The sequence below is a fragment of the Boleophthalmus pectinirostris genome, unplaced genomic scaffold, assembly GCF_026225935.1.
Source record: "Boleophthalmus pectinirostris isolate CB_2022bp ecotype Guang Dong unplaced genomic scaffold, ASM2622593v1 HiC_scaffold_1, whole genome shotgun sequence".
NCBI lineage: Eukaryota > Metazoa > Chordata > Actinopteri > Gobiiformes > Gobiidae > Boleophthalmus > Boleophthalmus pectinirostris.
In genome coordinates this window covers 15,660,287-15,676,700 of record NW_026570970.1, presented here as the reverse complement: position 1 = coordinate 15,676,700, position 16,414 = coordinate 15,660,287, and the positions used below count along the sequence as shown (strand labels likewise).

Below are 16,414 nucleotides of genomic sequence, written 5' to 3'. Positions count from 1 at the left end.
ACAGGCCGACAGTCTGACACGCGACGAGAATAAATATTGCATGTGGTAGACATTAAGCTGTCATGGCGGAGAAAAGACGAGATGGAGGAATCCGTGTGCTGTGCGGCGCCACTACACTTTGCCTGCTCTTGTCACAATTGTCACATCTTGATGACTCCCCCTCTCCTCCTCTCCCCCTCTCCTCCTCTCCCCCTCTCTTCCTCTCCCTCAGCCCTTATTTTCTCTGGCCCAGTCAACTGCTCTGAATGACAGCACGGGTACCCCATATAGAGAATTATTTTGGGTGATGTAGGATGTGCTCCCGGTTGTGGTTAGATTTTTTTTTTTTCGCCTTCTTCTCGTCATGTGCTGTTTGGCTCTGTGTGACTTTAATCATGTTTTCTATTTGAAGCAATATTGTACATTTTGTTGATATGATGGTAATTTTAGTTCTTTGTGTTTTGCCTTTAGTTTGAATCACAAGTGGAGGTTCACAGGCCCATAAAGACTACATTGAAGTTTACTTTACAATTTCAGTGTCCATGAAATAGTGGAACTGGATGAATTGTTTATCATAAAAGCTACAGTAAAATCATTTAGAATTATTCTTCCTGAACTTGCAAAAAGTGGACCCTTTTTTGTAGTTTTGAATTGTATATTTTCCCAATAAATGTAATGTATAATGTAAGATAATATTATAAGTTAATCAAGACACTTACTAAACATAAGAAATAAAGACAGAATTCAAATCTGATGACTTCTGTAAACGTCTTTATTTCATACTTCATGAACATTACCTGTCTGTGACCTTAAAGATATGAAGTAAACATCAAATACTGATTTTACCGACTGCCAGTGTTTAATTATTTTTTAACTATTTTTATTTTTAACATTGGACATCATGGCCAAGCTGATCCTCCAATAAGAAAGCAAGATGAGCTACTCACTTTGGGTTGCGAGATTAAACTAAAACCATTTGGAAATAAACCTAAAATTAGAGGTCTCTATCTGATCTGAACTCTCACCTAAACCTCAGCAACTACAGATCATTATCATTAGTGCAGAAAACCCTTATGGCAGTTTACCCACAAGCAATCCAAACTTTATAATAGTCATACAATACTACACTATGATTGGTGATGAATGTCTTTCTTTGTAGTGGAAAAATCAAATCCTTAATTCTTACTTGAGAAAGCTGTATCATACAAACATGTAGACAGAGGCTGAGCTACTATTCACAAATTCAAATGTAAACTGTCATCCCCCTTTTCTCTGAGCAGCCGCCCTAACCTCAGCAGCCCTCAGTGCGCCGAGCGGGTGCAGGTTTCAAAGCAGGTAAAGTTGTTCAGAAAGCTTGTTATCCGCACACCCTCCAGCTTTGTTTGAGCTGGATGTGAAATGATGCTCTTAATTAAAGCTGCTCCCATTGTGCCCGCACTGTGTTGTGTTTCTGGCAGAACTCCTCTTTGAACTGTAAAAGGCCAGGACAATATTGGTGATACTGTGACTGTGTGTGCGCTGAGGTGGAGGTGTGTGCGTGCGTGTGTGTGTGAGTGTGTGTGTGATGTGACCTGATGGGCCCTGTGTGTCTGTCTGTGCCTCTCCTCTCCCGCCTCACTCTCTCCTCTGTCTCTACTCTCTTCTCTTTTGTCCTCTCTCTGGTCTACTTGTTTTCTCTTCTTCCTCCTCTCTCCCCCTGCCCCCTGCTTTCTTCCCTCCCCTGCCCACTCTCCACTCCTCTTACCTTCTCTTCTCTCGCTCTCTCTTTCCCTGTGGTCCTCACTCCTCACTCTCTCCTCTGTCTCTCCTCTTGTCTTTTTTCTCCTCTCTTTTGGTCTACCTGGTCTCTCTTCTTTCTTCTCTCTCCTCTCTTCCTGTTTTCCCCCTGTTTCTCCCTCTCTTCCCTTCTTCTTCTTCTTCCCTCCTCTGCCCACTCTCCCTTCCTCTTGCCTCCTCTTTTGTTTCTCTCTCTCTTTTCCTTCTCTCTCATTCTCTATCTCTTCTGTTGTCTATCCTCTCTCTTTTCTCTCTCTCTCTCTCTCTCTCTTCTGTTCTCTCTCTCTTATCCTCTTCCTCTCACTCTCTTCTGTCCTCTCTCCTCTCTCTTGCTTATGTGCTCCCTCTCTTTTGTCCTCTTTCCTTTCACTCTCTTCTGTCCTTCTCTCTCTTATCTCTTCTCTCTCTTTTGTCCTCTTTCCTCTTTCTCTTCTGTCCTCTCACCATGCTCCCCTCCTCTCTTTCTCTTCTCTCCGCTCTCCCTGCTCCCCTCCTCTCTTTCTCTTCCGTCCTCTCTCCCTGCTCCCCTCCTCTCTTTCTCTTCTGTCCTCTCTCTCTTTTGCCCTCTCTCCTCTCTTTCTTCTGTCCTCTCTCCCTGATCTTCTCTCTTCTCTCTCTCTTTGATACTGTGGCTGTTTGTGCAGTGAGGTGTGTGTGAGATGTGACCTGATCTGTCTCTTCTGTCCTCTCCTCTTTCCCCCTCTCTTCTGTCCTCTGTCCTCTCTCTCTTCTGTCATCTGTCCTCTCTCTCATCTGTCCTCTCTCACTTCTGTCCTTTCTCCCAGCTCCTCTCTCCTCTCTCTAGTGTCCTTTCTCTCCTCTCACTCTCTTCTGTTCTCTGTGATTTTTCTCTCTTCTGTCCGTTCTCCCCTCTTTCTTCTGTCCTCATCACCTTGCTCCCCCCCCTCACTCTTCTGTCCTTTCTCCCAGCTCCTCTCTCACTCTCTCCTGTCCTCTCTCCTCTTTCTCTTCCTTCTGTCCTCTCTCCCCCTCCTCTGTCACTCTCTTCTGTCCTCTGTCCTCTCCCTCTCTTCTCCCCTCTCTTCCCTCTCTTCTGTCTTCTCTCACAGCTCTTCTCCCCTCTCTCTCTTCTTCTTCTGTCCTTTCTCCCAGCTCCTCTCTCCATTCTCACTCTTTTCTGTCCTTTCCCCTCTCTCTCTCTCTCTCTCTCTCTCTCTTCCGCCCCCTCTCTCCCAGCTCTTCTCCCCTCTCTCCTCTGTCCTCTCTCCCGTTCCTCTCCTCTCTCTCTTCCCTCTGTCTTTGCTCCCAGCTCCTCTCTCTCTCTTGTTCTCTCTCCTCTTTCTCTTATTTGTTGTATCAGTGGCATAAAGTAGCTTTAATATTATTTTTTATCAATTTAGCAATATATTGTGCTTCAAAGTTTGTTATCATGGCAGGCCTACTTCTCTCCTTTCTTCTCTGTCTCCCTCTCTTCTTTCCTCTCTCTCTTCTGTCCTGTCAGCTCGGTCCTCTCTCTCGTCTTTCTCATCTCCCGTCTCTCCTCTCCTCTTTCCTCTCTCATCTCTCTCTCATCTCCCCTCTCTCCTCTCTTCTTCTCCCTCTCCTCCTCGTGCGCTCAGGAGCTCACCACTAACTGGGAGGATGAAAAGCTTCCCACTGAGGCCCCCTGATGTCCCAGCCTCAAAAGACACCATGAGCTTATACCTCTCATGTCTGTCTCCCAAAGCTCAGAGAGACTGTTAAAATAAGACACAGGATAAGGAAAAAGCATGCTATTAACATTTCTGTTTATTTTGTTTGGGTGAGTTCAGACAGTCCATTGCATATCTGTTAATTGCTCAAATAATAGTTATCTTGAGTAATTTGAATAGAATGGCATTTGAAATTGTCAGAAAACTTTTTCTTAAACTAATACAATACAGTCAGGTTTCAACTTCCTGTTTATAGGTGATATCTTCAAAACTTTTGACCAAAAGACAGCAACGGTACTAGATTTTCATCACTTACTTTTCATCACTCTGCAACCCACGGATAGCCTCTAATACGTACTCATACAAATCTGTGCAATTGTAAATTATTTGCCAAATTTTTACTATTTAAAATTTTAGTGTATCGTTTCTCTTTTGAATCTATAAAATTTGTCTTTTAGTCTAAGCTATCCTTAAAACTCCTTCAAATGAGGTGGCTAAGTAAACCCGTGCATCATTCGTTCATTAGTTTTTCAAAATAAAACCAAAAATAAGGAAACCAAAAATAATAATTTCTTCATTATTTGTCTCCAAAACCAAAATGAAACAATGGACAACTTTTTTTTTTTTTTCAATTTTGGGTTTAAATGAAAAATGGAAAAAAACGGGTAACAGCCGTTTCCCATTTTCATGACTTGAACTGCAATGCCGGACGTTTGCACGGCATACGGACTGAACCAGGACTAAAACAGGACTAAACCAGGTATAAACCAGGACTAAACCAGGACTAAACCAGGACTAAACCATGACTGAGTTTTGGGACGGGCCCAGAGGTGTGCCCACGTAGAGTGTCAGGTGATCAGGACTGAGACCGGGACTCAGACAGGGATCAGACCAGGACTGAGACCTGGACTGAGACCGGGACTGAGACCAGTTTAGTCCTGGTTCAGTCCTGTTTTAGTCCTGTTTTAGTCCATATGCAGTGCAAAAGTCCAGCATTGTAGTTTAAGTCACCGATACAGGAAACGGCTATGATCCGTTTTTTCCATTATTCATTTAAACACAAAATCGAAAACTGAAAAAAAAAAAAATAGATTTTTCATTTTTTCATTTTGGTTTTGGAGACAAATAATGAAGAAAATAACAGTTTTTTCATTTTCTTATTTTTGGTTTTATTTTGAAAAATTAATGAACGGATGATACACGGATTTAAGTAGACTAGGCTCTGAAAAAATCATTTGGTAGAATATAAAACAGTACAATACAAACAATACAAGTCTGACCTGTTCATGTATTTGTGACACTGCAGGCTCTCACCTCCCTCCTATAATTTACTGTTGAGTTTATTAGTGCCATGTAGGCTTGTCACGATAATTACTATATTGACCTCTCCTTCAGTATATGACAGATGGAACAATAATTTTTAGGGGTTAATATTTATTGTGTGTACATTTTCTTTGCACTAGTGGGAAATGTTTTATCTTTTTTTGCAGTATGATAAGAGATGAGCTGATGGAGGTTGAGTTATGAACTAAAATGATAAACTAATTAAACTAAAGTGTTGCAATCTGCTGTTTATTTATTGCACCTCAACAATATTTAATAATATTGTACATTTAAAGTACTTTTTAAGATAATTCTGCTTTATAGTTTGGTTTCAATATTACCGTTTCTCATCTATATTGAAGGTGCATTGTGTAACTTTTCTGGTGGAGGGCCTGTCACCTAGCCTTATTCATCAATCGGTTTCACTTTGTGGAAACCGTCTGACCTCGCAGCATTCGTTCGCTTGATGGTAGGCGGATACTTTTTTATTTGAACCATTTGTTGCTATTTGGTTGTGACGTATGCAATGCGTTCAATCCCGTAGGACGAAGGGCAATAATGTCTTTTCCCTTGATAAACTCACCAAACATTCTCTTTGTTACGGCTTTAAATCCTCGATCTCGGGAGTTGTTGCCTACACAGAATGTATGCCTTCGTCTACATCATCACAACCACTTTGTTTACTGTTGTGCTCTACCACAAAAGGGACCCAGAGAGGCGCTTGAGTTTGACATCATGGCTTCACAGCTCTTCGCTGACTGGTCGGTGTGCGGTCTTCAACTTCTGGGGTTCTTGCAAACCGTCTAGTGTATTCCGATTCCTGACCTAGTCACATCTATCATCTATATTTACTTCAGCAATATATCGCAGTTCAAAATTTTTTATCTTGACAGGCCTATGTGTGGGACCTATGCTGCACCTGTGGGCGTGTCAGTGGAGGGTGCAGGTATAACAGATTAGCCCTAACGCATGTGAAAGGAGCTCTTAAAGTGGAGGTGTTGTCCCACCCTTTACAGCTTAACAGGCCTAAGCTTTTCTAATAAGGCCCACCTGTATGAATGGGCCTCAGAGCAGCCTGGGTCATTGTCTCAGGTAGCTGCTGGCCCTGTACTTGAGCGGCTCCCATTGTCTCCTCCTTTAAGCAGATCAAAGCAGCAGCGGAGCCCAGAGAAGCCCCAGGCATGCGGAAACACAGGAATTATCCCCCGTCAAGATTCCCACACAAAAAGACAAATAGACTGGCCCCAGAGGGTGGCCCCCCGTGGGACATCCCCATTCAAATGCCTGCCTGTTGTGGAAGCGACAATTGTTTTTCCATTTTGTCGTTCCATCGTATATTGTTCTTTAGATTAGATGTGGAGTGCCTAAAGCTAACATTACGCCCCGACGCTAGTTCAGATAGAGGATAAGCAGATTGACAAACGAGCTGTTTGTTTAGTATCACTTTCAGATTTACCAGCTCTAATCACTTCCTCAATAATTCATGGCCTGTTCACATATGACAAGTACTAGCTAATGTAAAGAAGCTAAAAGTGTATTGTGAATGGAGAGGAGCAGAAAAAACGCACAAATACAGCTTGAGTCTTCAAGTCGGTGAGTGATTAGCAGAAATAATGTCCCTGTCACCCTTAATCACATTAAAACGTGGTTAACATTTAATTTTTCCCACTTGATATGCAAAAATTTCCACTTGATTTGCAGCGAAGGCCATTGGAATTCCATTATAAAAAGAATAAAAATTTCAGGCATCATTTGTTCAGAAGGAGGAGGATATAGGAGTAGGAAGTGCTGAATCTTTGTGTTAACGCAGAGCTGAGAGTAGCACTCAGAGCTGGAGCGAAATAGAAGTGAAAAACATGCTCAAACACAGTTATTTTGAATTTAAATAATTATGTAAATGTACACACTGTTAAACTAAAGATTGTAGTCTCTGTTGATGGCAATCCAAAGTTGTGCTGTAAAATTGCTATGTATTTGATTTGATCTATTTTCAATGATGTACAAAGAAATTGATTCAAAACTTCTCATTACGGCTGTGTGAAGATGTGATTTGGAGGTGAGAAAAAAAATACAATTATTGAATACATTTTGTGATACTGTATTAATATATTGGGCAGTAGTGAGTATTTTATGGTATATTCTGCAAAATACTATTACATTATTATTATGACAGCGCTCAAATTTGTTGCTTGACAAGACAAAGAAAACTTGTTTATGCAATACACTTGACATATTCACTGTTTTGATGAATTAGTTCGGGCAGGAAGTAATTATTTTTTTCCTCTGAAGTTTTATTGGAAGCAAAGGAACATAATAACATACTGTACACTGACACAGCACGTCATCTACAGTCCTCTTTCTGCTTTTCCAAAAATAAACAAAGTCACTGTACATGTATTACAAGCACGGGAAGTAGTTTAAGAAAGAAATACTGTTGTCAAAATGTATTTAGTTCATACAAAATAGTGATATATGTGCTGTATATAGTTGAATATTTGATAATTTTGTACAAATGTGTTACAAAACAGTGTTATTATGTTATTGCAAGACATGTATCATGTATCATATCAAAATCATGAGAGACCTTTTGATTCTTATATTCTACGGTATGTTTTCCACTGTTGATATTTAAGCTGAATCCAACAAGGTATAGTAAAAATATTCCACTGTCAAATTTGATTATTAGAAAAGCTGGAATAACAATATTGCGAGTGACATAGATGCTCTCGTTGTTTTCAAATCACAAAAGACACTGAAAAGACGGCTTCACATTTTACATAAACATTCCCCAATTTACCTTTGCATGTTGAGTTTTGGTTCGAATAATTGGAACGGACAAAGAACCAAATTGTGCAGAAGTTGTCAGAGCCAGATTTGGGCCTTGTGTTGACGGAGGACAGCAGCTCTTAATTGACAGTGCTTTGTTTGGGGGAGTTAGCTTGAAGGGGGTGTATCCTGGTGCTAGTCAGTCAGGACCCGGACCCCCTAGACCCCCTAGACCCCCGCGCTCATTTGTTCTCCATCTCGCCTTCACATTATTAAAATCATCCCTCAACCCTGCACCAAGAGTCTCTTTGTTACTCGGCTGCCTTGGCTCCGGCTCTGTCAAGTCTTCACCAATTACAGTCTCAGGTACAATGGTCTATTCACGGGATCACAGCCCTTGACTGGTTCGGAGAGAGTGATTTGTGATCATTATTCAAGCACCCGGAGAGAACAACGCCGTACCTGAGGAATGCAAATAACGTGCCACCAAATAGACAGCTGTGCGCCCAAAGTGACAAACTACAGCTGTTATTATCTCAGATTGGATTTTTCCCCGCTCAGAGCCCACCGCGGTCTCCTGTGTTTCACGTTTTGGGATCTGACTAAATGTGTTTTATTTTGCACGTTATTACAGAGACATTAGCCAGCTCCTTATTGCGGTGGCAGTCAAACGTCAGCCGAACACACACAATAAGAGCGGAGAGGGAAATATTAGGGTACGCTTCCTGTCTGGGCTAATAGATCTGAGCAGAGCACATGTGAATATGTGAGGTATTGTCAGGAATAAAGGTCCACGTGATTCTCTTCTGACCCACTGTAACTATCGGACACTTTGGCTTTCATGTCCAGATGTTTGATGGACTATTTACGGAAGTGACAATAGTTCAGCTAGTTGAATTTTGTCCTCTGATTCAAAGGTTAGTGGTTCAAATACTCATTACGTGTTCATGGTGTCGCTGTGTCCTTAGGCAAGACACCTCTCCCCCAGTATCTGTGTGTGGTTCCTTGATATAAAGTCATTTGAGTGCCTCGAAGGTGGAAAAGCACTATATAAAAATGTGACCATGACTAAGTTATGCCAATCTGGACATTACTAAAATGTAATCAACTAATCAGCACAAGATACACACCAACAAAGATGTTTAAACTGAACTTTGTGAGTCTAGACCAGTCAGTCAGTCGTTTGCTAAACCAGACTTCTTCTGGGGCAACTGTGCATTTGTGCTCTTGAAATGGAGCACTATTATTGAAATAACTAAATATAACACTATATGGATGTTTAAGTTTGTCGATCATATCTATTTATGTTTATTTTGAATATTTCCTGCAGTGCAAACATAAAATTAAGCAAAAACTGCCCAAGTTGAATTAACACTTGCATAATGTTCTTTGTCATCAGGGTCGATGTAGAGTCCATAGACTGTATAATAGAAGAGGACTAAGCGAGTGTGACGTCACCCATCACGTTCAGCGCCGCTTAAATGAGGCTCGTAATGCTCACGGTTACAGGAGCAAATCTGGAGCCAGGCTCTATGTTATGAATAGGATTTTTTGATGGACAAATCAGTGAAAAAAAAAATTCAGGTTCATGTAGAGCGGGCTAATACGAACATTTTAAGCCCAAAATGACGAGGCTCAATGCAGCAGTTACAGGGAGACGAGCGACAAGATCCCAGTGTAACTCAATTGGAGCCAGGGTCAGAAGGAGCCGGAAGAGTCTCCTGGAGCAGTTCCTATTTGGCACGTGGCGGCTAGTGCGTTACCTATGTCCGCTCATGTATACGGTCTATGGTAGAGTCACAAGTTCTAGTCCTTATTGAACCAAGCCATGTCCCAGTCCCAGTTGTCATTGTTCAAGGCCCAATCCAATTCTAGGTCATTAAAATAAGGTCCTATGAGTCATGAGTCCAAGTCCAGTATTTAATTACTCTGTTTGTCACAATCTAAAACCTTTGACTCAAACACTGCTCAGTCAGTAAAAGACAAGAAATACCTCATTGAAACTAGCAACATTTTTTCCACTTAATATGTCAATTAAGTCAATTTCTTATTCTGACATTACACACTAGTTTAGTAGATATTTTTGATAGTCTGTTGTGCAATGAACACTTTAATTATTTTTCAGTACTTTTGCTTAAGTATTTGAAAAAAGAAAAAAAACAAAACTTTTTTTTACAATAATACCTTGTAGTGTAATGGTGTGTAGACCAAGTTGGACAGCTCTGACATCAAGCTGCAGATCAAATCCAGTCAGGATTGAAGGTAAAGAAGAGTTAGATGCTCCTTCACTCACAGTATTCAAGTATTTGAAATTAATAAAACCACTGAGCTCACTGTTGATGATTTAGTGACTATTTCTCTTCTGTTTCAGAGACCATGGGTCCATGGGTCAACTCTTTTCACCTGCTGAGGTCTAAAGCACTCTATTCTTTACTCTTAGTCTATAGTTTATTTTTAAATAATTATAAATTATAGTTTTTATTATGCATGCAATGGTCTTTACTTTTTCTATTTGTTGTCCTTTTGTTTTGAAATAACATATACACATATATATGTAATAATACACTTTCTAAAGATGTTTCATATAATGTCTACAATATATTATGTCATTTACTCCAGGTTCTTGTTATTTAATTTAATGTGTATCTTTCCAGTACATAAACCTGTTGCCCTACCTGACCTCTTTCTGCTCATGTAACTGTATTGATCAGATTGGATGTGTGATATGGTGCTGTAGGTGATAAAATGGTGACATTGTTATTGGAATAGCCGTAGTATTGAGGTGTCCTGTCCCTCCTACTCTTTGATTCTTAAAGGCTTTAAACAGGAAACTCGGATTACACATAATGATGGGGGCCCTCTAAATCAATCCAGCCCAGGAGCCCCGTGTGAGAGAATAGATCTATGTGATGTTGTTTGGAGAAATCTGACCAATCACTGGCCTGGGATTCTCGTCCAGCTAATCTCATAATTGCCCTAACTCCCTTGTATTGTTCTGGCCGAGGGTTACCATTAGGTGCAAGGATATCTTTGTCCGCAATGTCAGGCGTCCTGCTGCACGGGAACAGCAAACCAGAGGAAAATGACAAAAGTGTTTAAAGTGAGGGGAGTTTCAGACTTCAGAGCTCGGAATGAACAGAGAAGATGGCCACAATGAGACGAAATAAAGCCGTTTCCGACACAAATTAAAGTTAAAAATTTAGCAGTTTTCCCATTTGCGTGCTCTGAGTCTTATTACTTTTAGTTACGCTCACACTGGCCTAAAATGTGGTAGAAATTAAATCAATCTTTATAAATGATGTACTAATCATGTCAATGTGAACTGCTTGGATGCAATCAAGACACTTAATTTCAGCACCAAATCAAATTGGAGTTTGCATATTTCTTACTCTAACATTCCTACCCTTTGGAGGAAATAACCCATGTAATATAATGAGATGCCATATCGGATCTAAGCTTTTTTCCCTCGGTAGTGTGCTGGGTTCTTTTCTTTTTATTTTCTATGTTGACTCATCTGATGACAAATATATTTAGACTATAATACTAGAATACTGTATTTAAGGTATAATTGTTTATGCCCAAACAAAAGTGGTTTATATAAATATTTGCTCAGACTCAGACGGTGCTTCATCTTTTTAAAATTTAGGCATTTATTAAGTTTTATTTTAAAAAAACAGCAAAACAAAAAAGTGACAGTGTCTAGTTTAAAACACTAGACATACACTAATAAAAACTGTCCCATTGCTCAGTCACTACTTCATCATTTACATTTACCCTCCCTGGTTTTCTCACACACAACACTGTCTATTCTCATATTCATTCCCAAAATTATCCTGGCGCCTGTCACCAGTCCAGTAATCAATCAATCATGTTATCATCCTTTCCCAGATAATACGTAACCTGTTTTCATTTTTATATAGTTCTTTAAATGACCCTCTATAACCATCTCTTACCGCCCACGCTAGGCCTGTCACGATAATTACTATATCGACTTATCGTTCAATATATGAAAGCTGGAACAATATATTTTTTGGGCTCAATATTTATCATATGTACAGTTTCTTTGCAGTCATATTTTTTGTGATACAATAAATTTTGAGCTGTAGAGGGTTGAATAAGTCACTTTTACAACTAATTATTGCTTCATTTGATATTTATTTGTTGCAGCTTAATTATGTTTTATATATGTATCATAATTTCAGTATTATCATTTATTGTTATATTTTTCTGTTGGAATATATTGTGCTTCAAAATGTGTTATCGTGACAGGCCTAGTCCACACCACTTTCCACTACTAATCTACATCAGGGGCCTCTCCAGCCTTTTTCTTCCGGTGAGCTACCTTTACAAAAACAAAATGCCAAAGAGCTACTAATTTTCCTGTGCTCACAAGAAATTGAGCATAGGAAAGCCTTCGATGGGGAACAGATAGATACCTTTAAAACATAAGCCTTTATCCATTTATTAGTGCACAAAGTTAGGCATCAAAATTATACATTTTCAATAGTAGATGATCAAATTTGAGTCATTCAGCACAATATGTATAATTCAGAAATCCTTTGGCGAGCTACTTGGAAAGAGGTGGAGAGTTACTGGTAGCTCCCGAGACCCCTGATCTACATTGTGTCTATTCTCACAATTGGTGGTCAAGAGCCAGTTTTCACTATTTATTAACTGTACTTTGCCATGAAATAACCAAATTCAAAATTCAACCATCTAACATCTTGTATACTTGGAGATGTCATTGCTTTGCCTCGAATGTTCCATGGTATGACTTTAAACATTTCCATACAGCATTTATTCATTATTACAAGTATTTTGATTGCTCAAAAATGCACTAATTCCTTTTGTGAATAGAGGACAACTCTCCACAGATCTAAATTGTAATGCACTGTACTAGTGTAGTGATGTAACCTGTTTGTCTCCCTTGTGATAGATAAGTTTAAGCAGGTGGCGGACCCTCCACTAGAAATATTACGTGTATCTTTTCAAACTGTCCCCCGACTGCATTAAAATGTATTCACCTAGAGAATATTGTGGTGTCATCTGAACCTCCCCACCCTGTAATCCCTCTCTCCGTGTGTTCTTCAGGTTGGTGAAGATCAAGGAGTGGGTGGACAGTCACGACCCTGGTGCCCTGGTCATTCCCTTCAGCGGCGGTTTGGAGAATCGGCTCCAGGACATGACGGAGGAGGAGAGCCAGGCCTACTGCTCGGAGCACAAGACTCAGAGGTTAATTAGCATGCAGTCCCCCAGCACCGCACTATCACGCGTGTCCTCCATGCACTCCTTTAATTGCATGTGCTGATAGAATAATAAATGGCAGGCTAATTACCATCATAAAGCCAAGGATCCCTCTTCTTACCGAACAACTCAGTCAAAAGGGTTTTCCTCTAAATGAAGTTTTTAACTGTCATCTGTCATCTGTAGGTATAATTATAACTTGGGCATTCTGCTGTATTGTTCTGGTCTGAAAATGTCTACAGAGAGAGAAATCGTGAGGAGAAGGAGAGGAGTCGTGGTGAATTCTTAAAAACGCTAAATGACTGTGCAGCTTTGTAATTAATCAAAGGGACCAATGGAGAGTTGAATGTGGGGTTTGAAATGAAGTGACCTATCTTCGTCAATTAATGAGTTTGTACAGGAATGAATGGGAATTATCTTAATAAATGGAACGCTCAAAAGGGCAGTATTCAGTTTGAAGGTACCACTGCTTCACTGAGTTACCAGTTGTGAAGTCAGTGCAAACTCTTCTGTTACAATGTATTTTTTTTTCCTTTTGGGACAGTAATATTTTATACTTTAAAGGGCCTATATTACGCAAAATTGACTCTTGTGAGCTTTAAGCCATGTTAAAATGTTGTTACCTCCTCAAAAACATAGCCGGAGTTGTGTTTTGTTTCTTTCACACATGTTTGAGTAATGCAGCATTATTAGTCTCCATTTCCAGTTGTGACGTCATGAAGCTGTACTTTTCAAATAAACATCTCTTTTTGCCTTTTGTTCAGTAGAGATTGGAAATTCCAGGTCTGAAATTATCCAAATCTATTTTCTGTTTTAATCTACACAGCTCCAGGTTTGTTTTTGATGAGCCAACAACATTATAACAGATCAAAAATTATATAATATGCGCCCTTTAAGACCATTGCACATAGAGTAGTCTATTAAATCAGGTTTTACAGTTCTGGAGAGTGGAAGCAGCTTTGATAGATTACGGCTTTTGTTGGATTTGGGTAGGTAAGGTAAGTAAGGTACTCTTTTAGATAAAAAAAAAAAATAATAATAATAATAATAGAAAACTCATAAGAACATTTTCAGTTAAAAGTAATTGTTTGATTTGCTTAACTTTTGTTTAACTAAAAAGCCATTCTGGTCTCCTCATTTTGCTGTCCACGGATATTTCCTCAACTTTCCAGAGAGACATAGACAGATCATAGTTTGAAAATTGTGTAGGCCTAAATGTTATGTGAAAGAGTAAGATATTTCAGAAATTAAAGTTGCATTAACATCCCATTTTGTTAAAGGTGCATTGTGTAACTTTTCTGGTGGAGGATCCATCACCTGCTTGTTTCTATGAATATGTCATTGCTCTATCTGGAATGTTACACAGTATGACATTAAACGGCTCTGTCTTATATTTATTCAGTTACAGGCCTTTTTATAGCTCAGAAATACCTAGAAAAAGGCAAGGCAAGGCAAGTTTATTTGTACAGCACAATTTGTACACAATGTAATTCAAAGTGCTTTACAGAATAAGAAATACATTAAAAGCACAATAAAAACAAATTAAAACATAAATAATCATCATAAAATTTAAAAGAGAGCGAGGCATTAATTACATAAATTAGAGAGAAGAGTGTGGAATGAAAACCTTTCAGTCATATGCACGCATGCTAAACAGAACCGTTTTGAGCCTGGATTTAAACAGCGTCAAAGTACTGGCCTGTCTCACTTCTTCAGGAAGACTGTTCCAGGTTTTCAGACTGAACGGAGCTGCCTCTCTACTAGGGATGAAACAATAACCAAAATACCGTGATATTGTATCGTCATATATATTGAATCATAACTTTCTTTGCTTAAATTCATTGTTATGGTGCAGCAATAGCTAAAAAAAAAAAACAGAGGGTACTACATCAACCATGATCCTTTGCTTTGTTTTGGTGCAAACTACATGAAAAAATAACTGTTTTAAGCACTTTTAAACCTTAGATAGTTAGTTTGAATTAAGGCATTTTAAGAGGAAAAGTAGCATATAAATGCCGTACCATGAGATGTGTATCATGCAAATATTGTGCCGTGAGATTTGAATATCGTTACATCCCTACTCTCTGCTGTAACTTTGTCTAGTTTGGTCTCCAAGGTCGAAAGGTTTAATGCCATACTGTGAAACATTCCAGACAAAGTAATAACATCTCCATGGAGAAAAGCATTTGATGGACCCTCCACCAGAAATGTTACACAATGCACCTTTAACACTTGGCTGTCTCCTCCAGTGCTCTGACTAAGATCATCAAGACTGGCTACGCGGCTCTACAGCTGGAATACTTCTTCACTGCGGGCCCGGATGAGGTGCGGGCCTGGACTATACGGGTAAGAGACAACAGCCAATCAACATCCACAGTTCCACGCTGCTGCTGCCGCCACCCGCTCCCATATCACACTCTCTCAACTTTGTCATGGTGCTGCTTTAGCCGGTCATTACAGGCCAGGGATAACTTCAATTTACTGGTGAGGCGCTGAACGGTGAAACTGGGGACCACATTGATTGAGGAACAGCAACAATTGATTTTGCCCATTACGTGCGTGAGAATCTTTCCATCCGGCACCAATCGGACGGCCTCCTCCTGCCGTTGGAGATAAGGCGAGGAGCATTGTGGCTGCTTAATCTGTGTGACGAAGGGTGTCTGTGCTAGAATTGATGTGCTCTTTCATTGGAGAGTTTGTGGGGCTCACGGGGGCTCCTCCTCTTGCTGTGTCCCCCCCGTGTCTCCCCCCCTTGGCCAGTCCGCACGCTGTTCTGAGTCCACGCGGTTTCACACAGGTTACATCAATACAGGTGTTGGATTTACATGCTCGTATTGTGCTAACATGCAGACACTGGTGCTATTTTTGCAAACACTGGGAATGTAATAGACGACTCATGTCCAAGTTTATTAGATTATCATACGTGTGATTTAACACATGTCGTCTTTCCTCTCCTATTTGAGCTTATATAAGAAAATCTACATTAAGTGTGCTGGATACATGCATACTTACTTGCTCAAAATAAATAAATGAAATTAAATGAAATTGCAAATAAAAAAAGAAAAAAATATTATGAATAGCATCTAATTATATAGATATGATATGTAGGTTTATATGTACATTAGGTTTATGGATTTGTGCAATTTAAAATTTTAAGTCAATCATGATTTTATGTCTGAATCAAATTATTCTAGTATAAATAAGCAATTCTTTATTCTACAAAGTTTGACTCATACAATTTAATGCACGTGGAAATCAATTAACACTTTCTCAGAGTCCTGCTGTTTAGCCTTAACCTACTACTTAGGAATTACTACTGCATTCTATTGAAAGCAGTGGATCAATTTTAATTTTCAAGTAATTATAAATATCTTTAATTCATATACAGTTTTGTTATTTATTAATTTAATAAATATTTTTTTTTAGTAATTACATGCTTGTAGTTGTAATGGCCATCTGTTTTGTCAGCATCATAATGGGATTGAAGTACCTTTGGAAATGTACTAATAAAGCAGCATTAATGTAATAAAATATACGTCATGTTTCATTGATGTAAAAGACAGAAGAGACAACTTGGCCTATGTAGGATTTACAAAATGAAATGAAGATTTTGGTGCAAGGATTTTAGTTTAAGTACAGGTGTCCAAATTACAGCTTCATATTTCAAACGTCTC

The 16,414-nt window shown here is 39.4% G+C and overlaps 1 protein-coding gene across 1 annotated transcript in view; it reads left to right on the top strand.

Annotated features, from left to right (window-relative positions):
* LOC110166578 (Obg-like ATPase 1) overlaps positions 1-16,414 on the top strand; it is a 33,777-nt gene that overhangs the window by 10,862 nt on the left and 6,501 nt on the right. Inside the window, exons 5-6 of the mRNA XM_055151613.1 lie at positions 12,588-12,728; positions 14,990-15,086. Coding sequence (XP_055007588.1) covers positions 12,588-12,728; positions 14,990-15,086 — 238 coding nt within the window. The remainder of the gene's footprint in view (positions 1-12,587; positions 12,729-14,989; positions 15,087-16,414) is intronic.